The sequence below is a fragment of the Sinocyclocheilus grahami genome, unplaced genomic scaffold, assembly GCF_001515645.1.
Source record: "Sinocyclocheilus grahami isolate Dianchi unplaced genomic scaffold, SAMN03320097.WGS_v1.1 scaffold18.1, whole genome shotgun sequence".
Lineage (NCBI taxonomy): Eukaryota > Metazoa > Chordata > Actinopteri > Cypriniformes > Cyprinidae > Sinocyclocheilus > Sinocyclocheilus grahami.
The window spans coordinates 1,674,339-1,698,193 of record NW_015505197.1 but is presented as its reverse complement, the minus strand read 5'-3'; the positions used below and the strand labels follow the sequence as shown (position 1 = coordinate 1,698,193).

Below are 23,855 nucleotides of genomic sequence, written 5' to 3'. Positions count from 1 at the left end.
CTTTTTTAGACAGAGGGCAAAAATGAATCAGTGCAAAGACAAACATACACTGAAAAGCATTTCATCATAGTAGTCATACTCAAATCCCAACAACTCACAAAAAACAAAATTAACAATCAACAGCAAACTCTCACTCATATGGTCAGACATGTACAGTCATACCCAGAATGCCAGAAAACTACAGGGATGTGGGCAGATTATTCAGCATTATTCTACTCGGCTTAACTGTATCCAACACACTGAGTTATTAAATAAACTGTGCATTTAATTCGTCGTTTAGCGAAGCAAGAGACAAACAATAATATCACAGCTACAAGAATTCACCCATATGTGTAAGTGTGGATAAAAGATGTCAGTCAAAATAAACCCCCAGTTTAGTCTACAGGATCAAATTAGTCACATTAACAGCACATAGAATAACTTTTAAAAATAAGAAACTGTACAGAAAAAAACAGGAAAACTGAAGTACGTTCAGTAATGCTCAGTAAATGGGAATTCTTGGATATGAACAGGAATCGCTTCTCACAAGCACTCAAACAGCCTTTTCCAAATTCCAATCCATGGGATAGCACAAATTTTCACTTCCTCCGACACAGTCCCAAACAATTTCAGTTTAGGTGATAATTAATCCATAATTCCTCAAATGTTTCTTTTCTTTCAGCACTTTTCAACACAGCACATAGAATAACTTTTAAAAATAAGAAACTGTACAGAAAAAAAACAGGAAAACTGAAGTACGTTCAGTAATGCTCAGTAAATGGGAATTCTTGGATATGAACAGGAATCGCTTCTCACAAGCACCCAAACAGCCTTTTCCAAATTCCAATCCATGGGATAGCACAAATTTTCACTTCCTCCGACACAGTCCCAAACAATTTCAGTTTAGGTGATAATTAATCCATAATTCCTCAAATGTTTCTTTTCTTTCAGCACTTTTCAATAGACGCTCAAAGGTTAGGAGGTACTTTGAAGAATCTTTGGTGTCTGAATCATTGTGGTAGTGTTCCTGTTTTAGATTAACATGACTGAAGCTTTTTTATCCGACATAACCTGTTATAAAGTTCAGAATTTGGTCAACAGGTCGGGTCGAATCAGTTTGGATCCGAACGCCTGGTCATCCATCCCCAAATCATCCTTCCATCACCTAGACTCAGCACACACACCTTAATATTTCAGGGTCAGTTGTAAAAGTTTAATGTAAAACTGTCAGACCTCACTGACAGGAAGATCCGCACTATCCAGATCAAGTTGGGGCAAAGGAGCGTCACACATTCCAAAGCTGCTACGTCGTCGCCATGGCGATTCGTGAGTCACTTGGAGAGGCGGGTCTCTTGCAATGATAGGCGGGCATGTGGGCGGGGCAGGGGCAGCAGGCTCATAAAGTGCTCGCTGTCCCATGCCAGGCCTCGTGGGACTACGGCATTCTGGGTTTGCTGACACAGCAGGGCTGGACGTCCAGGAGATGGCGTGACTCGTGTGCTGGCGGTAGAAACAGGAGCCGCCAACAATGAACTCCTAAATTGGATGACAGAGGGAGAGAATACATCTATGTAAGTTCTGGTCTGAATAAAGCGTTTTTAGGAAAGCGTTAAGACTGATTCAGTGTGGTAATGGCTGAGAGCAGTCTCAGCTGTGAGTAAGAACATCCAAGAAATGTATTAGAAGTTTTAGATGAGCTTAGCAAAAGAAGGTGAGAAGTACCAGAGCCAGCAGAGCACCAGAACAGAAGTGTTAATACTCAGAGAGCCCAGCTGTCCCACTCACTGGAAAACACAACATGAGAGAGAACGTGAGTAGTAGAGAGAGGTAGAAGCTGGACTGAACAATTGATTTTCCTAAGAACTAAGAAAAAAAAAAAAGAAATTAGCCTTCTTTTGTCCAATAAGTTTCATAAAGACACTGTCATTAGCAAGATTTTGACAGCAGCCCTTGTATCACAATTCTTAAATATGAGAACATGAAGCACATTAAGAACATGAGGATTAATAGCATTTCTAAACTTAAGCTTGAGTAGAATTATTTTTTTGACTAATTATTATTATTTATTTAATTCAGGGTGCGTTAAAAAGATCAAAAGTGACAAGACAGACATTTATAATGTTACAAAAATATTTATTTTTTCAAATAACTGACATTCTTTTAAACTTTCCTTTCATCAAAGATTCCTGAAAAATGTATTATTGTTTAGGAGCACAACTGTTTACAACATTGATCATATTTAAAAAAAAAAAAAATGTTTGAGCAGCAAATCAGCATCTCAAATGATTTTGTGAAGGATCATGTGATACTGAAATTTTAAAATAAACGAAAATTGTTGTACATTACTGTTTTTTACTAATTTTAATCAAATAAATGCTATCTTGGTGAGCATAAGAGACTTCTTTCAAAAACCTGCAATATTGGTGCATATATTACGAATTTTAAATGGATTATTATTGTATTTCAGTTCAATTATACGCACACACATACAATATTCAGGATCTACAACAATGGCCATTTTGTATCAATAATAGTTACTCTAATTTAAAATAAATAAACCTTTAAGTTTTTATTAGAGGGAATAGAAAAATATTGAGATTAGGGTTGCAAAGGGGTGGAAAATTTCCGGAAACTTTCCAAAAAAAAAATCCCTGGAATATTCCAAAAAAAATCCTTGAAAGTTTCCAAAATTTCTGGAATATTTCTGAAATTTACTGAAAATTTTCAACCTTTTTCCAACCCTAATTGAGATGTGTGTTAAATATTGTCAAAGACTGAACAATTTCAATTATTTTTAAGCTACATCGCCCAGCCCTAGGTAGAAGGTGGGAGAGAGAAACAGAGGTAAACAATGAAAGAAAAGAGTGGTGTGAGAAAGGTTGAATGACAAAATGAATATAAGAACTTAAGTAAAGGAAAGTCGACAAATATTGAGACAAGGTTGGAACTGCATCTGTGTTGAGTTACAAATGAATCCAGATATAAAAAATATTATCATCAGTTTGAGAACTGCAACACAACAACAACAAAAAAGTTGTTCTTAGTCATTGCTTTTAGACGGTCCAAAACATCTGACCTAACAATCATGTGAGAAAGCACAGACATGTCTAATCTAATAACAGCAGTGATTGAGGACCTGATGTCCAAGACTCGAGGGTTTACCTCACAAGACAGAAAGCTTACCCCCAGTCATTACTGAGAAGTTTGGATGACTTTTATGAAACAGACACCATAATGCAACTCAAAACACTAAAGCACACATAACCTCATCATAAGACACACACAAAATAATGCGCAAATTTGTGAGGTTTGGAAACGTGCAAACAACATAATGCATTAATGTGCTTAAGTTGAATGTGTATAACTTTAAAAATAATGTTATAGAGAAGACAACTGAACGTTTTAAAATCAACATGACACAAAAATGATCACATTACCAAAAGCTCTAATTTTAATCCTATCAATTTCCAAAGGATAAAATAAAGTTCTATTTAAAAATTTTTATCTCATCTAATATCCTTTCACTAATAAATATCACATAATGGAAGCAAAATGGGCCATTTATTTTAATCAGTAATTACCAGTTTGGATCATCATTTAGGAAGGTAAAAAAAAAAAAAAAAAAAGTCAAACTTTATGACCCATGTTGCACACAATGATAAAGAATAATGAAATACAGATGAGCAATCGAAACGTGTGAAACATGCATTTTGGGTGTGTAGCAGGAGACTGCAGTGGGCTGGCAGAGAGGCTGAAGCATTAGAAATGGAGAAGTGCGTCAATAACTGTTAGTTCAAATGAGGGAGCCACAGGGTTGAGAAGAAACATGAGAAAAAAAAACAAAGGTAGAATTAGCGGGGAAACAATGCATTTCTGGAATGAACTGTTGAATAAGTTTATTTCTGCATTTGAACTGTTAGGTGTGCGCATATGTGTGAAGTTATTCTAGAAAAGCGAAGTGGAAAAGATTAAGCTACGCGAGTACGTCCGCGTGCGTATGTGCGTTAGCGACTCCTCTAAAGCGAAGCGAGGAAAAGGAAACAAGGGGCGGATCAAAGGGGCGGAGCTCACATACGTGCTGCCTTGAGTGACACGTGGTGTGTATCTCTGAATACAGGGGCTTGAATGCCTTCTGGCCTGACGCATCTGAAACAACATTGCAAAGCTGCATTAGAGGGAGTAAGGGAGAAATAGATACAGGCGCCCCAAAAAGTATTTGGACACTTAATGTATGAATGTCATTGCATTTATATATATATATATAAATATACAACAAAATATCAAACCAATTGGCATCTGCAAGAAAAAAAAAACTTTCTTACTTTTGAACAATACATCTATTGTTTTTATGACTTAAAACTTAAGTTTCTAAATGCATTTTATTGTGAATGATTATTGTGATTATCTTATTGTGAACAATCATCCATGCATGTTTCATTTTTTTTTAAACGTTTTTTCAATCTAGTAATTTTTAACTCAATCTTCCCCAATCATTTAGACCTCTTAAACGCTGCCCCTTTCTTACAAATGACTGTGAGCTTGCATTCAGATCTGCCTTCATCCAAACAACAACCAATGAACAGAACCTAGCCTTCACCCTGCATTTTTCTTCTTATTCAATAATCCGTTTTACTTGGAAATACATCACAACACAGAAGAAAAGATTTGTTGCTTGCTACTTCCATCTACATCGAAATGTTTAACTCGAAAATGCTTCCATATTCAAAAAATTCTACTTTGTACAGTATTTCTACAAAATATATATGACTTTTATACATTAAGTGTGACTGAAGTCTCCAAATACTTTTTGGGGTCACTAGGTTCAGAGGGGGAGTAGGAGAAAAGGTATGAACCGAACAGATTGTGGCCCACACATAATGAGTGTACTCTCTGATTCCAGAGTGCAATAACACTTCAGAGCCATTACCAATCTTAAACCCAAACCACTGCAGTCATATTATTATTGACTTGTGTTTGTATGTATGCGCATATGTGCGTGTGAGAGAGAGAGAAAGAGAAAGAAAGGCACATGATTAAACTATATATGTATGCAGGGATTTTTTGGAAAACATTCACACACTCTCCACGTGTTCTCGGCTTGACTCATGAATTCATGCTCCATTGTTTTGCTCAGAGGCAGAGTGACTACCTGCTTTTGAATGCATGTGTGCGTGTGTGTACATACAGAGGCTGCGGATCGGCCTGGGCCCCTCTGAGCCACAATGGCTCCTGAAATAGCCTTGATCCAGCTGTGCATCTCCTCTGGACTATCAGCCTGAAACAGAATGGTAGAATCTGTACCAAGTTTTTACATATTCTAAAAGAAACAAAGAGATACTACAAAAGTTATAAAAGCTCTGAGCCTGTCTATATGGTTCAAAGATACAGTGTAGAACCTACATACGACAGTAATATTAATTTGCACAAAAGAGAGAAATCCATTTCAATCACCCTTTTCATTAAATCTTGAGATCTTTGGACTGTTAAGTTATAGAAGTGCATGTTGCTGCTTGACAAGACTTCTCACCTGGACATAAAATGTTCTGGAGGTTGTGACAACTTCAAAGAGGTTGTCTCGCATCATTATTTCACTGAAAGTGAAAAGGGGAAGAGAACAATTTGTATATTAAATCTATAACTATAAATGCACACCTGCAAATCTAAATGTACACTACCTTTCATAAGATTGGGGTTAACAAGATAAAAAAAAAATTGAGCTAGTAACCTTTTAATTAGCAAGAATGCATTAAATTGATCAATAGTGACAGAAAATATATTTACAATGTTACTATCTCAAATAAATGCGCACCTGCAAATCTAAATGTACACTACCTTTCATAAGATTGGGGTTAACAAGATAAAAAAAAATTGAGCTAGTAACCTTTTAATTAGCAAGAATGCATTAAATTGATCAATAGTGACAGAAAATATATTTACAATGTTACTATCTCAAATAAATGCTGTCAAAGAATCCTGGAAAAAATTTATCAAGGTTTCCACAAAAATTAAGCAGCAAAACCAAAACCATTTTCAACATAATACTAAGAAATATTTCTTGAGCACCAAATCAGCATATTAGAATGATTTCTGAAGGATCATTTGACACTGAAGACTGAAGTAATGCCTGCTGAAAATTCAGCTTTACCATCATAGGAATAAATTACTTTTTAAAAAGAAAAAAGTTATTTTAAATTATATTTTGAACGGTAGTGTAAATGCACAATGCAATTATTTCTTCTTGGTATATTTACTTCATATATTTATAGGAATGTTCAGTCAAATAACAAGATCCCAAAGCATATGACTGGCAGACATTCTATTTGTACCTGTGTTTGCACTCCTGCACCTTATGGACCTCCTTCAGAAGAATAATCCGCAAAGGCTCCTTCTCCTGATAAGAGAAATTAAGTGAGAAAAAGACAAAGAGGTCTCACAGAGATAGATTTATTGGCATGGAGTGCTTACTCTGTGCAAGAACCACTCAACTGGACTAAGATTTATCCTCAGCCAGACACAAATGCACATATGAAGCTGAATTATATGAAGCTGAATTACACACAGCTGGCAGCTGCCTGGAATTTCTCAGCTATAGTGCTGTTCATGCTGAGACAGAGCACTGGTATTTGCTATATCTTTTGTTCAGATAAAAAAAAAAACCTCACATGTAAAAGAAAATAACCATTCAATTCATATTCTTTCTTTCATAAAACAGCAGTCTAAGGCCATTTCTCACAGAAGAGAGGCTTATTCATTCAAATAAATAGCTTGTACATTTCAGCTTACATGTCAAGATCAACTTGATAACATGAAAAAGTAGCCATTCATTCTAAAATTTTAACATGATTTATTGGACACCTGAACTTGTACAAGGCATTGAGCAGCATTCAACAAACTATCAGACGTAACTGCTTCATAAGACAAGAATTAATATACAACATACCAGTTCAGACTTGAAGTAACTCATTGAGTTCTGCTCCAGAACAAAATATCTCCTTTTCCAGTTCTTCATCTGATATAAGAGGAAAATAGTAACCTGTAATGATTTTTTTGGAACACACACAAACATAGTTCCACAAGACCTAGGCTAAAACCAGTCTCTTAGACTCACCAGAGCCCCCTGTTTGACGCAGTATCCTGCTTTAATAACGGTCTGATCCTGCCCTGCTCTAGTGTGCAAATATGGCGGATGGTTTTGAGCCTTCCTCAAGCCCACCTTCTCTCCTCCAACACTGTGTCCCACCTCTCCATCCTGCTGAAAGAGGGGAAAAAGGGAAAAATCAGACACATAAAAGCATACAGAAAAAAGTTCAAAAATAGGCACATGGTTTTATTTATTTGTCCTTTATTTTAATACAATTACTTACCTAATTGAGAAGAACTGGGCAGCTACATGCAATTTTTTTATTTCATTTAATTTGTTAATATTTATAACAATTATTATTATTATTATGAGCAGTAGTAGCAGTAGTAGTAGTATTACATGAACTTTGTTAATATAATTCTTATATATATATAAGAACCGACAGAAAGGTGTTTTCGTGTTTTTTGTCTTGTGAGTCGCAGTGTTTTTGTACGCATTCATCGCGTCTATTTGTTTCTAAGCGCGCATATTGTCGTGAGTTTCTGCTCGATGTCGGCAGAACCACATTTTTAAGAGTTAAACTCTGCGCACGCCGAAGAGCTGCGGGATCTCGGTCTGCTCCGGAGGCCCACTCCATCTGGACTAAGATTTATCCTCAGCCAGACACAAATGCACATATGAAGCTGAATTATATGAAGCTGAATTACACACAGCTGGCAGCTGCCTGGAATTTCTCAGCTATAGTGCTGTTCATGCTGAGACAGAGCACTGGTATTTGCTATATCTTTTGTTCAGATAAAAAAAAAAAACCTCACATGTAAAAGAAAATAACCATTCAATTCATATTCTTTCTTTCATAAAACAGCAGTCTAAGGCCATTTCTCACAGAAGAGAGGCTTATTCATTCAAATAAATAGCTTGTACATTTCAGCTTACATGTCAAGATCAACTTGATAACATGAAAAAGTAGCCATTCATTCTAAAATTTTAACATGATTTATTGGACACCTGAACTTGTACAAGGCATTGAGCAGCATTCAACAAACTATCAGACGTAACTGCTTCATAAGACAAGAATTAATATACAACATACCAGTTCAGACTTGAAGTAACTCATTGAGTTCTGCTCCAGAACAAAATATCTCCTTTTCCAGTTCTTCATCTGATATAAGAGGAAAATAGTAACCTGTAATGATTTTTTTGGAACACACACAAACATAGTTCCACAAGACCTAGGCTAAAACCAGTCTCTTAGACTCACCAGAGCCCCCTGTTTGACGCAGTATCCTGCTTTAATAACGGTCTGATCCTGCCCTGCTCTAGTGTGCAAATATGGCGGATGGTTTTGAGCCTTCCTCAAGCCCACCTTCTCTCCTCCAACACTGTGTCCCACCTCTCCATCCTGCTGAAAGAGGGGAAAAAGGGAAAAATCAGACACATAAAAGCATACAGAAAAAAGTTCAAAAATAGGCACATGGTTTTATTTATTTGTCCTTTATTTTAATACAATTACTTACCTAATTGAGAAGAACTGGGACATGCAATTTTTTTATTTCATTTAATTTGTTAATATTTATAACAATTATTATTATTATTATGAGCAGTAGTAGCAGTAGTAGTAGTATTACATGAACTTTGTTAATATAATTCTTATATATATATAAGAACCGACAGAAAGGTGTTTTCGTGTTTTTTGTCTTGTGAGTCGCAGTGTTTTTGTACGCATTCATCGCGTCTATTTGTTTCTAAGCGCGCATATTGTCGTGAGTTTCTGCTCGATGTCGGCAGAACCACATTTTTAAGAGTTAAACTCTGCGCACGCCGAAGAGCTGCGGGATCTCGGTCTGCTCCGGAGGCCCACTCCATCACCGACCCCCACTGCTGCATCTCGCCCACAGCGGAGGCGTCACAAGCGGCGCGAGAGGAAGCAGAAGAGGGGTAAGCCCGGAGGTATCCGGGCTAGGCTAGCGGCTAACCCACACAAGCCGGCTATCCCCACCATCGTACTGATCACTATATCTGCACTGTTGTTTACTTTACTGGTTTGCACTCTATCCTCCATATGCCTTGTGCTTTATATATATATTTTTACATTTTACCTTATTTGTATATTTGTATAGTTTATAGTTGTATTTTGTATAGTTGTATTTTGTATTTAATCTGTATTTATGTTATCTGTATGCACCCAAGGGTCTGAGAGTAACGCAATTTCAATTCTCTGTGTGTATGTGCTGTACATGTGGAAGAATTGACAATAAAGCAGACTTGACTTGACTTGATATATATATATATATATATATATATATAATTTATTCTTATTTATAATTTTTAAGTTAAAACCATTTTCACCATTACCATATTAGTTTTTGATATAGTATTAATAGTATTTTTGATATAGTATTAATAGTATTTCATGGTTTAATTCAGTTTGTTAATATTAACACTAATAATTATATTGTATTATTATTATCATTATTAATACAATTTATGAATATTTAACTTTTTACATAGAAACATATCAACAGCATATCTGTTTTTGATGTGGTATTAAAATTACATGTCATTGTTTTAAATTGGTTAATATTAGCATTCAATCATATAATAATACTGTATTTATGCATTATCTTTATTATATTTTAATACAATGTAATAATATTTCTTTATATTTAACTTTATACATTAAAAAAAGCATATCATTATTAGAATCATTATGCAGTATCATTAATGTGGTATTAAAATAGTTACAATCATTACATTTCTGGTATTGGTACTGACTAAAAATGTTTGTATCATGACAACCCTAGTCTTGACTGACAGATAGGGATAAAGCAGGTATATATTTTGTGTTTAAGCCTACAAGAGTGAGATTACCTGTGTCTGTGTGACGACAGCCACTCCTGCAATGATCTCGGTCTTGTATGGGACCTGTTTTTTGTTTCCATTTGAAGCTAACCTCTGACTCTCAGAATGAACAGCATCAGATGACTTAGGAACCTGGGAGAAAAGAAAAAGAAGTGAGAGGGAGTTTTCCAGGACGAGCAAAATCAGGGTAGCAGCAAAAGACTGAAAATGCAAAGTAATGCAACAAAAAGACGGAGGGAAAAAAAGGTGAATGGAACACAGACGAATTAACCATCAATTGTTAGACTCACAGGATAACTCAACAACTGCTTATTGTGTAGCCCTTCAATCCATCAGCCCATGCTCCAAGAGTGTCTAGCCTACAATGAGAGCTTTTCCTGCCATTGCATGTGGAAGTGTGATATATTAGTGATACAGAGAGAGTGAAAAAATGTAGAAGAGAGACAGAGACATTGTAGGGTACGTGTGTGTGTGTGTGTGTGTGTGTGTGAGGGCATTCTGAAGCTATGATGACTCAGAAGTGAGGGTCGTTCAAACAATACAACTTCCCATTAGTCAGCCAAGTGACTCGCACATGGAAAACTGCATCAGGATGAGGAACGCAGAGCTTAAACAGGACGGATTTTTTTTTTTTTTACTTTCAGCATCCTGTGCGTATGCATGTATGTGTTTGCCTGCACATATACTCAGAGAGGGGAAGACGATCCCAGTTAGGAAACTTGATGTTTTATTGTGCTGATGTGTTTTCTTACTGTAATTTGCCTGTAAATGCTTGAACTTTGTTATTTGGGTTACCTTTAATAGATAAACTCCCAGACAATACTAACTAGAATTTATCTCCCAGAGAACAAGTCTGTAGTGTTAACAGAACCACTGACACTGACTGAATGAACTTGTTGAATGCTTTCATTGTTTTTTTTTTAATGTTCCTGTGTGCAGCAGTCTGGGATATCAGATTAGCATGTAAGCTTGTTTAATAGCTAGATAACTAATGCAAACAGTCCAGGACTTTAAAGAAGCTTGAAAGGGAGACATAATAGCTAATTTAATCTATATTTTCATGCAATGAAAACAGAACACAAGGGTGAATAAACTCTAGTGTTCTTATGTAGCAAGGACACACAAAAAAAGATACCTATATGTTGTTTAAAAAAAACATCTATTTCAAATAAATGCTGTTCTTCAACTTCCTATTCATCAAAGAATCCTGAAAAAAGTATCGCAGTTACAACAAAAATATTAATCAGCAAGTGCTATAAGTGTTTTCAACATTGATAATAATAAATATTTCTTGAGCATCAATTTAGAATTTCTCAAGGATCATGTGACACTAAAGACTGGAGTAATGACTGGTGAAAATTAAACTTCATCACAGGATTAAATAAAATATGAAAATATATTAAAACAGAAAACATTTATAATTGTAATAATATTTGTTTTTGTGTTTTACTGTATTTTTGATCAAACAAATGCAGCCTTGCTGAGCATAAAAACATCTCTTTCAAGCATTATGGTAGTATTTATGTACTGTTTATTTATTCTGATGTAATTAAATTATTATATTACATTTCAACTGCAATTAAGTAAAATTACTTATTATGAGAATTAGGGCACCACAATTTCAATTATTCCTTTTGATACTGTAATCCCACTTCATAATTCTGATAAACGTGTGATTGGTTATAATACACAATTCGTTTGATTATTTATGTGTTTAATTTTGTTAAAAAATAATGAAATTTGGGGGGGTTCAGGGTGGTCCATTTTTGTAAGGGGTTATATGCATATAGATGCATATTCACGCTCACGCTTGTGGATTTTGCGTGTGTGTACTCACTGTGATTTTGGTTGCATTATTGAGCGCGATGACCCATTCCACAAGATCCTGCTGATCATTAGCCTGCAGAAAGAATTTCCTCATTCCTGCATTGATGACTGTACACAGACAGAGAGAAAGAGCTTAACCCCATTTCCCATAATGCAATGGCCATAACTCTAATTTTGCAGAGTAGTTCTGAGAAATATCAGTGTATCAGAAGTCTCAGTGTATTTTTAAAATGTCCATAAATCCCAAAAGCCCACAGATAGCCTGTTTTAGAGCCCAGCCGACTTTATGGATTATTTGATCATGCTCAGTCAATAAGGCAGTGGCAATCAATTTTGGACTAAAAAGCTACAGCAAAACAGAACTCGACTCAATTTTTTCCCTGCAATGTCTGTTAATTTCAGTGTTTTTCTGGGATAAAAAGGTGAATGCTAGAATTCACTGCGTCACAATAAACTCCATTGTGCAAGTGCAATGTTCATTATGCGCAGCTGTACTGAAATGTTTAGCCTTCTACCAACAGTTCTCACTCATACAAGTGACACCATTCCGTGTCATTGTATGGTTTAAATTTTGCTGATAGCATGCATTTCTACAGTGGGGCAAATAAGTATTTGATACACTGCTGATTTTTCAAGTTTTCCCCACTTACAAAGAATGGAGAGATCTGTAATTTTCATCGTAGGTACACCTCAACTGTGAGAGACAGAATCTAAAAAAAAAAATCCATTAAATCACATTGTATGATTTTTAAATAATTCATTTCCATTTTATTGCATGAAATCAGTATTTGATACAATAGAAAAATAGAACTTAATATTTCGTACAGAAACCTTTGTTTACAATTACAGAGGTCAGACGTTTCCTGTAGTTCATGACCAGGTTTGCACACACTGCAGCAGGGATTTTGGCCCACTCCTCCATACAGGTGTTCTCCAGATCTTTCAGGTTTTGGGGCTGTCGCTGGGCTACACGGAGTTTCAGCTCCCTCCATAGATTTTCTATTGGGTTAAGTCTGGAGACTGGCTAGGCCACTCCAGAACCTTGAAATGCTTCTTACGGAGCCACTCCTTAGTTGCCCTGGCTGTGTGTTTGGGGTCATTGTCATGCTGGAAGACCCAGCCACGACCCATCTTCAATGCTCTTACTGAGGGAAGGAGGTTGTTGCCCAAAATCTCGCAATACATGGCCCCATCCATCCTCCCCTCAATACGGTGCAGTCGTCCTGTCCCCTTTGCAGAAAAGCACCCCCAAAGCATGATGTTTCCACCCACATGTTTGACGGTTGGGATGGTGTTCTTGGGATTATACTCATTCTTCTTCTTCCTCCAAACACGTCGAGTGGAGTTTATACCAAAAACTTCTATTTTGGTCTCCTCTGACCACATGACCTTCTCCCATGCCTCCTCTGGATCATCCAGATGGTCTTTGGCAAACTTCAGACGGGCCTGGACATGTGCTGGCTTGAGCAGGGGGACCTTGCCCACGCTGCAGGATTTTAATCCATGACGGTGTAGTGTGTTACTAATGGTAACCGTTGAGACTGTGGTCCCAGCTCTCTTCAGGTCATTGACCAGGTCCTCCCGTGTAGTTCTAGGCTGATCCCTCACCTTTCTCAGGATCATTGATACTCCACGAGGCGAGATCTTGCATGGAGCCCCAGTCCGAGGGAGATTGACAGTCATCTTGAATTTCTTCCATTTTCTAATAATTGCGCCAACAGTTGTTGCCTTCTCACCAAGCTGTTTGCCTATTTTCCTGTAGCCCATCCCAGCCTTGTGCAGGTCTACAATTTTGTCCCTGGTGTCCTTAGACAGCTCTTTGGTCTTGCCCATAGTGGAGAGATTGGAGTCTGATTGATTGAGTGTGTGGACAGGTGTCTTTTATACAGGTAACATGTTCAAACAGGTGCAATTAATACAGGTAATGAGTGGAGGATAGGAGGGCTTCTTAAAGACAAACTAACAGGTCTGTGAGAGCCAGAATTCTTGCTGGTTGGTAGGTGATCAAATACTTATTTCATGCAATAAAATGGAAATTAATTATTTAAAAATCATACAATGTGATTTTCTGGATTTTTTTTTGATTCTGTCTCTCACAGTTGAGGTGTACCTACGATGAAAATTACAGATCTCTCCATTCTTTGTAAGTGGGAAAACTTGAAAAATCGGCAGTGTATCAAATACTTATTTGCCCCACTGTAAGTGTTTATATAATCTTTTTTTCTAACAATGACATTTTGAAAATGATTGCTTTGTGTTTTTTTTGCGACTCAAACCAAAATGAAAGTCATGAATCACTGACAATCTTTAACTCAAGTGAGCTGTTGCAAATGGATAATTGAGTGAGTTGAACCCGAGAACCAGATCAGACCGGTTTTGTGAACTGAATCAACTAATTCATCTGACCCAAAAGAAGTTTTCGTCATTTTAGAGTGTCACAGCCACAGAGTGGCAAGAGTTTTTGTTTTGTTTTTTCTTTTATTGCGCATTTCATGGAAGAAATATAGTCATATGGGCTTGGAAGATGATGAATAAATAACTCATAAATAATGAGTGAACTATTCCTTAAGCTATATCTGGTTAAAAGCAACTGTTAAAAAGTTAGAAGTACTGGTGGTTATTTTTGAAGAACTAAACCAATAAACAGGATTTCAAAAACACTTCAATATGAAGTTCAGGTTACTACAGAAGCATCCTGCAAAGAGCAAGATTTTAGAAGCACATGTGCACACATACACACATCTACCCAGTGACCAGACCACCATTTCCTGTTTCCACTCGTGTTGCACAGAAGGTTACCATGTGCACTGCAGTAACCGTACATGCAAAGCAACACAAAAGTTTGCGTGTATAAGCTGTGAGAACGAGTATGGGCTCAAAATCATCTCAAAGTGTGTGTGAAACAGAAGAGTAGGAAAAATTTTTAGGTAGAGCACCACTGCATCAGCATACTACTTCAATCCATTCGCAGAAGTACAAAAGCAGTGCTTACAGTAAAAACATGATTTAAAACCAAACTTATACGTTTTCTTTTACAGCACCTAGCCAGGATTCAAACCACAAACCCTTCACTCAAGAACCAAGGCTTGAGCTGAAATTTTCAATGCCTGTTCACATTAAGTGAGATGTACAAAATAACATGAAAGTGTTATATGAATAAGATAAGAAGAAAATGTTTTCATATCTTATGTAGTCTGATGGCAATTTTGATTGTCAGAAAGTCATTCACATTTTCAAGCTATTTTAAAATTGTAAATGTATAAAATATAAATAAATAAAAATTAAAGTACATTATTAATGGACAAAAAAAAAAGACATACAATTTTAAATATCTGGCTTACACCTTTACAATAAAGACAGAAAAAAAGAAATGCTCAACTACATCTAAAGCATCATAACAATGACTGTGAAGTAAAAGTGTGTATAGATGTGAGAAAGTCTTACCAAAACAGTATTCAGCTTTTGGCCTCTGTTTGGTGGCATCACTGACCTAAGAAAAGAGTGTGGGCCTTATAGCAATTTCTCAAAAATCAATTACGGAGAAATGGGAGAATGTTTGAAAACTATTGTGAGTGTGAAAAGGTGGCAGCTTACCTTGGATATGTAGGTGAGACTGAGGGAACCTACGTGTTTGGCACCTACAGGCAGGTTCTAGAAGACCAATAAACAATATCACTCTCAGATAGTTAATCAGAACCTACATTACCCAATATCCATTTAAGCTTTAGACAGATCATACCTGCGGGTTGTCCATGTACCAGACCAGACTACCCTGCTGCGTGTCCAAGATGAAATACCGCCGCAGGAACTTGCCGCTGTTCTCCATTTCTTCGATGTCCAGGAAACCGCAGATGCGGTTCTGTCGGTCCACGTAAGGCATGTCCACCTATCTTCACACTACTCATTCCCTCCTCTCTCTGATATCAGTAACTGCTGAAGACAGAGACAGAGATGGAAAGGGAGGAGCATGAGATAGGATACAAAGATTGGAAAGAGAGAGAGAGAGGTTAGTCAGACTAACAGTAAATAAACTGATGCCGTTATGTGGCTGTAAAAATTCCCCCTCCCTTGATGACCACTCTCTCTTCTTTTCTCTCTCTTTCTTGTGCTCTTTCAGCTGAAAAATATTTTCTTTCTCTGATGTGTCAAAGTCTTCGGCAGAGGATATGAATCACAGCACTGCCTTGCATTAGTAACTGACAAGACCATATAATATATTATAATTTTTTTTAATTAGGAGGAAGGAAAAGAGTACAACCATGGTAAATTACCTAATGAAAACTAAAAAAGTGAGAAAAAAACTATATATGAGAACTTTAAGAAGTGGCAAATTGTATAAGAATAAGAAAATAAGTATTATTTTCAATAAAAAAAAATTTGTATTATATTATTATTGTAAATTCAAAGGAATTAGTTTTGTCCTCAATTAATTATTGTGAACTGATGAGCAGTAGTTCATAATTCACAATACATCAGTAAGTTATAACTTTTATTCACCAAGGAGGTATTAAATTGATGAAATACTTGTATATTGTTACAAAAAAAAACTATTTCAAATAAATGCTGCTCTTTTAAACTGTCTATTTATCAAAGAATAAAAAGTAAGCGTGTTATGGAGTCCAAAAAAATATTAAGCAGTACAACTTTTTTTTAAATTGATAATAATAAGAAATGTTTCTTGAGCAGCAAATTGAATAGAATGAATTCTGAAGGGTCACGTGACACTGTAATGGCTACTGAAAATTCAGCTTTGCCATCACAGGAATAAATTACATTTTAAAATACAATGAAATAGAAAACAGGCATTTTAAAATCGCAATATTATTTCACAGTATTACTGATTAATTGTATTTCTGATCAAATTTAATGTGCTACATATTTTTGCAACATGCACTCTCATGCTGTATTAAATAACATTCAAAAACATTCTGACAACACATGAATATGGCACATAATATGTCGGACTGGCAAAACCAAAAATAATCCACCATTTTCCTCTTGTATTCTGAGGGCAGGGGCATTAATGGCATGAGTGTAAGTCATAGACAAAGGCTGTGAAGGAAGACAAGGCCTGCTGTGTCATCGCCCTACAGAGGCAACAATGACCATGAGTCACTTAACCAATTAGCATGGAGCACTGTTCTGCCCCACCCTGGGTTCCAGAGCACAGAATAAGCCTTGTGTTTTGGAATGCTTATAGCTTCTAGAGAAGCCCTGTTCTTCTAGGTTTTAAAGTATGCAGGCCTGTACCATCATAAGCAAAACATGATGTATAGAGCATTTGGGTTTGAACAAAAGCACACATTCTCATTCCGAGTTGTTATCGGCTGATGTGCTGCTTATCAGAGCCTGCAAAAGTAGGGCATCAGCTGGAGAGGATTCAGATCCCGTATTCTCACTCTCCTCCTCCTGATTTTCATTTTAGACTGGGCAGATAGTCTCCAAGACAGGTCTGGTCACATTCTAGACAGGATTCATTTTGTTTTAGACTAGACCAACCACATTAACACAAAGAAGTTAAGAGTCCAAACTCTTTATCTCTGGATCTTAGACATATGTGTGTGTGTGTGTGTAACAAGGTTATAATTACATGTTGAGCTTAATTTTAACTTTAACAAAACTTCATATCCATAAACGTACTCACACAGAGACAGATGAACGAATAAGGGTCATTTCTCAAACTACTCACTCGTTTTATTATCGCTGAAGTGGTGCGGTTCAGCCCATCTCCTGCTCGTGGCCCCGTTCACAAACTTCACGAGCGTTTTTCCTGTAGGAGCGGAAGTGGCTGTATGCGTCACTGCGTCAGGTTTTTTTTTTTTGTCTTTCTGTTCTCTCATTTTCATTCTTTCATACAGGCACTTTTAAAATAGTAATATTTATATTTTTGTTCTCTTCCTTTAGTTGAATAATAAGCAGAGAATCAGGTACGTGGCTCACTTAATAAGGCAAGTTTCATTGGTATAAAAATACCTTTAAAAAAAACATTTTCGCATAGTTAATAAAATAAAACTGGTAATTGTAATATAAAAATAGCAACAATAGGATATTATCCCCTATGATAATCAAAAATAATTAACACAAAGAAGTTAAGAGTCCAAACTCTTTATCTCTGGATCTTAGACATATGTGTGTGTGTGTGTGTAACAAGGTTATAATTACATGTTGAGCTTAATTTATGTTATTTGATGTGTTTTAACACAAGCACACACACTCACACACACAAGAAGACACTTACTACACATATTTAGGTTGGTTTGCATGCGCACATCCTTCTTTGAATCCCTGATTAGAAAACAAATCTGCCATTTCACTGACAAAGATGAACGTCATAGATAAGGCACATGAAACACCACTTTAACCTGGACTGTGTTTTTGCATGTGCACAGCACAAGACATGATACTCTCTGCGACCTAATTCACTCTTTTATTATACTTTATTATTATACACCAAAAGTTGGCATATTTGCATTAATTCAGCAATTCAGGCAAAACAGACAAGAATGCACACCTCACACATTTGTTTTGAACCAGGTGAGGTTGTCAGAGAGATTGCACCAAGCTCTTGCCCTTGAGCTCGTTTCAGCAATTGCAAACGTGAACATAGACACATTAAGGTTATTACAGTTTTTACATTTTCAAATTTTGTTACTATTTTAAAGGGTTAGTTAGTCATCATCAATTACCTTCACAATTACCTGTCACCATGTCATTCCAAACCCAAAGACTTGTTTTATGTTTATTACTCACATGACAATATTTCTAATAAAACCTGAGAGTTCTGTCTGTCCATTAAAAGTCCATCCAACCAAATCTTAAAGGGGTTTAAAAAAAATAAAAAATTATATTCAGAACATTTTTTGAATAAACTGCTCGAATGCCGTTTTTAACTTTTTAAAGAATCAAACGTTTGATGGAACAGACTTTCAGTGGATGGACAGAAACCTCTCAGGTTTCATTAAAATATCTCCATTTTTGTTTCAAGATGGAAGAAACATTTGGAACGACATGAAGTTGAGTAACTAATAACTAGTCTTATTTTCACACTTCACATTTCAGTTTAGTTTTATTTCAATAACAGCTTAGTTTTCCGATATGGATATATATTAGCCTACATATATAATAAGTATGTGTGTGTGTGTGTGTGTGTGTGTGTGTAATATGGATATATTTCAATTTAATTTCAGTTATACCAATTATAGTGAAGGAATCAGGAACTAACATTGTTGCTAAAACAAGCAAAATCTGAGGTTTTTAGTTTTCTAGTTGCTTTCATAAAAAAAAAATTTTCAGTTTACGAATATATATTTTTAAATCTTAGTATTCAATAATGAGCCTGACATAAACATAGAAATGATTATGTAGACTGTGCACATCTGTACAGTAAACAGATCGGTTCCATCTGTATTAAACAGATATACAGTGGGAAAGTATTCAGACCCCCTTAAATTTTTCACTCTGTTATATTGCAGCCATTTGCTAAAATCATTTAAGTTAATTTTTTTTCCTCATTAATGTACACATGTACCCACTGTATCAAGGACATGCAGAAAAAATGGTCTCTTCCTCTTTCCTTGATTTCTCTGTTCATCACCTAACCATAAGATAAACTCCACCAACATCATGAAATCAAATGAAGACTGGTCAGGTGGTAAAAATTTTGAAATCAAAGAATGCTTCTCTCAAATGAATGTAAAATAGATGCATTAAACAAAACAACTCCGTATGTCTACTAAAACATGTAACAGCATCTCCATCTACAAAAACATGATCATTGAAAGTGTAAGTGAAAGTTCATGTTGGATGCGGTCAACATATTGTTAAACCAAAGCCAAATGTTTGCTGACCGATCCATTCACCATGCCCGTTTTCAAACACACTAAAAAAAAAAGTGATGACCTCAAACACAATGACCTGTTACGCAACAGTTCAACACATTTTAGGTCAGATGTCCATTGGTTGGTCTGTGGTAAAGACAAGCCGAAAACACTGACAATAATACAAAACCATAACTCAGTACAACATCAGAGATGTTGCCACAGCGGTTGATTTAAATCAGGGGTGGGCAAACTTGGCCCTTCCAGACCACTTTCCTTCAGAGTTTAGTGCCAACCCTAATCAAACACACCTGAACCAGTTAATCATTGTCTTCAAGAGTACTAGAAGGCTACAGGCATGTGAGTTTTATCAGGGTTGGATCAAATCTCTGCAGGAAAGTGGCCTGGAAGGGCCAAGTTTGCCCATCACTAGGCGCGTTTCCATTACCATTCAAATTGTGCAAATTGAAATTGCGAACCGCGCCTACTGATTTAAATGGTTGAGTTCTCATACCCAATTCCCATAACGTTTCCAGTTGTTTGTGGTTACTAGATAATAAACCGACTGTTTAAACACCAACGACTGCACCTCTAATAATGACCCCTCTGTCAAGCTCCTGATGTGCTCCACACTTATCGGCCTCATCCAGGACAGTGACGAGTCTGCTTACAGACAGGAGGTTAAAGAGCTGGCTGACTGGTGCAGTTATAGTGGACCCCCCACTCAGCATCATGAACAGCACTGTAACAAAAGTGGAGTCATTCGAGTTCCTGGGCACCACCATCTCATCTCTCAGGCCCTGAAGGGGGAGTTCTACAGACTCCATATCCTTTGCCAGCTGAGGAAGTTCAACCTGCCACAGGAGCTGCTGAAACAGTTCTAGTCTGCAGTCACTGAATCCAACCACTGAACTTCAATAACTGTCTGGTTCAGCTCAGCTACCAAATCAGACCTTAGAACGGGGGTGTCAATCTCAATTCCTGGATGGCCAGAGCCCTGCAGAGTTTAGATTCAACCCTAATTAAACACACCAGATCCAACTAATCTGGTCGGCGCTACAGAGCACTGAGCATCAGAATGGCCAGGCATAAGAACAGTTTCTTCCCTCAAGCAATCCATCTCATCAGCAGTTAACTTGCCAATAATCGTGTAATACACAACACTATTTAGCCTATAAACATATTTATTTAACACACCATACTTATTCACATTTCCTTGCATTTGTACATATCATACCTGTACACACAAATACCATCTGCTGTCTATTTTTGTATATTGTGTATTTAAAAAAAATATTTGTTGTACATTATTATTTCCTATTTACATATTCTATTTTTACTATCTGTGTCTTGTCACTGTAAACTGTTTGTGCTTCTGTCACCTAAACAAATTCCTCGCATGTGTAAACATACCTGGCAATAATGCTCTTTCTGATTCTGATTCTAAATAGAATAATTCAGAAAAGCCAGATGAGATAAAATCGAAATAAGAACGAGATAAGAACGAAAACTGGCAATCAATCCATTAACACATAAATCTGGAAGCATGCTCACAGTTAGAATCTAGCTGCACTCTTTGCTGCTTCTGTAAAGATACACGCATAAGCCTCCTTTGAATAAATATAGCCAAAATTTGTCAAAATCCCACCAAAATCCTTTGCCATGACTTATCTCGAGAGGCAAAAGGTTACGTTTAAGTCTCATAACATTGGTTAATGGAAATGCCGTCATTTTGCAATACTTTTTTATCGACATTCAGAAAATATCGCCAAAGTTTTGTGCAAATCTGTAATGGAAACGCGCCTACTGATTTAAATGGTTGAGTTCTCATACCCAATTCCCATAACGTTTCCAGTTGTTTGTGGTTACTAGATAATAAACCGACTGTTTAAACACCAACGACTGCACCTCTAATAATGACCCCTCTGTCAAGCTCCTGATGTGCTCCACACTTATCGGCCTCATCCAGGACAGTGACGAGTCTGCTTACAGACAGGAGGTTAAAGAGCTGGCTGACTGGTGCAGTTATAGTGGACCCCCCACTCAGCATCATGAACAGCACTGTAACAAAAGTGGAGTCATTCGAGTTCCTGGGCACCACCATCTCTCAGGACCTGAAGTGGGAGTTCTACAGACTCCATATCCTTTGCCAGCTGAGGAAGTTCAACCTGCCACAGGAGCTGCTGAAACAGTTCTAGTCTGCAGTCACTGAATCCAACCACTGAACTTCAATAACTGTCTGGTTCAGCTCAGCTACCAAATCAGACCTTAGAACGGGGGTGTCAATCTCAATTCCTGGATGGCCAGAGCCCTGCAGAGTTTAGATTCAACCCTAATTAAACACACCAGATCCAACTAATCTGGTCGGCGCTACAGAGCACTGAGCATCAGAATGGCCAGGCATAAGAACAGTTTCTTCCCTCAAGCAATCCATCTCATCAGCAGTTAACTTGCCAATAATCGTGTAATACACAACACTATTTAGCCTATAAACGTATTTATTTAACACACCATACTTATTCACATTTCCTTGCATTTGTACATATCATACCTGTACACACAAATACCATCTGCTGTCTATTTTTGTATATTGTGTATTTAAAAAAAATATTTGTTGTACATTATTATTTCCTATTTACATATTCTATTTTTACTATCTGTGTCTTGTCACTGTAAACTGTTTATGCTTCTGTCACCTAAACAAATTCCTCGCATGTGTAAACATACCTGGCAATAATGCTCTTTCTGATTCTGATTCTAAATAGAATAATTCAGAAAAGCCAGATGAGATAAAATCGAAATAAGAACGAGATAAGAACGAAAACTGGCAATCAATCCATCAACACATAAATCTGGAAGCATGCTCACAGTTAGAATCTAGCTCTATAAGATAAATATTATCCTTGATATATTATCTCTATTTGGATAAACACTGTTATTGTATTACAAGGATGATGCGTCTAAAATCCACGTCTGTCAGTAAGCAACAGCGCGGAAAATCCAACCTCGCCCAGTCTCCATTTAATCCTGCCATGAATCTACAGCAGGATCCGTGTTTACACTTTAACAAAACTTCATATCCATAAACGTACTCACACAGAGACAGATGAACGAATAAGGGTCATTTCTCAAACTACTCACTCGTTTTATTATCGCTGAAGTGGTGCGGTTCAGCCCATCTCCTGCTCGTGGCCCCGTTCACAAACTTCACGAGCGTTTTTCCTGTAGGAGCGGAAGTGGCTGTATGCGTCACTGCGTCAGGTTTTTTTTTTTGTCTTTGTTCTCTCATTTTCATTCTTTCATACAGGCACTTTTAAAATAGTAATATTTATATTTTTGTTCTCTTCCTTTAGTTGAATAATAAGCAGAGAATCAGGTACGTGGCTCACTTAATAAGGCAAGTTTCATTGGTATAAAAATACCTTTAAAAAAAACATTTTCGCTTAGTTACTAAAATAAAACTGGTAATTGTAATATAAAAATAGCAACAATAGGATATTATCCCCTATGATAATCAAAAATAATTAAACAAAATGTCTGATAATATTTATTTAGTACTGTAATTTTATTTTTGTGCCTCAAATGGCTTCTCAATGTTTATTAACCCCCTAAGCAAGATACATGTAAAGACAAAACCATTGTTTATTTCCGCTATTAATGCACTGCACTGAAACATGGGACAAAGCAGTCTGCAAATAAATAAATAAATAAAAACTGTTTCCCTGTCTCAAATGATATTGCAGATTAAACTTTGTTAACAACATGTGTTATAGGTACACATGCATTAAATGCAAAAGCCATTTTGGATAGCTAGGACCTACATAAAATTAGGGCAAAAACAGAGATTACACAGATCTACAGGTGAACCTTGATTCCCTGCACACAGATATGAACTGGATAAGCATAACAAAATTCCGGTATTCAGAATGTCTGTCGTAGCAATTCTTTGAATTTAGAGAATTCATAGTCTTGGATGTTCATATGTGTTTACAAACTGTATATTTATTTAGTACTGTAATTTTATTTTTGTGCCTCAAATGGCTTCTCAATGTTTATTAACCCCCTAAGCAAGATAAATGTAAAGACAAAACCATTGTTTATTTCCGCTATTAATGCACTACACTGAAACATGGGACAAAGCAGTCTGCAAATAAATAAATAAATAAAAACTGTTTCCCTGTCTCAAATGATATTGCAGATTAAACTTGGTTAACAACATGTGTTATAGGTACACATGCATTAAATGCAAAAGCCATTTTGGATAGCTAGGACCTAAATAAAATTAGGGC

General features: G+C 36.5%; 1 protein-coding gene across 6 annotated transcripts; it reads right to left on the bottom strand.

The window, feature by feature from the left end:
• Positions 1 to 679: 679 nt before the first annotated feature.
• LOC107553228 (pleckstrin homology domain-containing family A member 1-like) lies at positions 680 to 22,819 on the bottom strand. 6 transcript variants are annotated; one of them, XM_016235405.1, is made up of 14 exons: positions 22,708 to 22,819; positions 17,439 to 17,519; positions 15,489 to 15,682; positions 15,344 to 15,400; positions 15,194 to 15,239; positions 11,760 to 11,857; positions 9,932 to 10,054; positions 8,322 to 8,465; positions 8,154 to 8,222; positions 6,306 to 6,370; positions 5,507 to 5,570; positions 5,165 to 5,254; positions 4,051 to 4,125; positions 680 to 1,515 (listed from the first exon to the last, which is right to left on the bottom strand). In XM_016235405.1, the coding sequence occupies exons 3-14, from the start codon at positions 15,627 to 15,629 to the stop codon at positions 1,207 to 1,209; spliced, it is 1,281 nt and encodes a 426-aa protein (XP_016090891.1). In that variant the 5' UTR covers positions 15,630 to 15,682; positions 17,439 to 17,519; positions 22,708 to 22,819; the 3' UTR covers positions 680 to 1,206. The 6 variants fall into 6 exon arrangements, with proteins under 6 accessions (XP_016090891.1, XP_016090905.1, XP_016090883.1 ...); XM_016235419.1 differs by lacking the exon at positions 22,708 to 22,819 and having other exon boundaries at positions 8,322 to 8,462; positions 17,439 to 17,583; XM_016235397.1 differs by lacking the exon at positions 22,708 to 22,819 and having other exon boundaries at positions 17,439 to 17,582.
• Between the last annotated feature and the right edge of the window lie 1,036 nt (positions 22,820 to 23,855).

What these genes read in the sequence shown, in the direction of transcription:
- LOC107553228 (XM_016235405.1), bottom strand. Translation starts at nt 15,629, where the DNA reads ATGCCTTACGTGGACCGACAGAACCGCATCTGCGGTTTCCTGGACATC. An exon ending in AAAAGCTGAATACTGTTTTG is followed by an intron (nt 11,858 to 15,193) that starts GTAAGACTTTCT and finishes GTCTGTGTACAG; the next exon opens with TCATCAATGCAGGAATGAGG. An exon ending in TCACTCAAGGCAGCACGTAT is followed by an intron (nt 1,516 to 4,050) that starts GTGAGCTCCGCC and finishes CATCCAATTTAG; the next exon opens with GAGTTCATTGTTGGCGGCTC.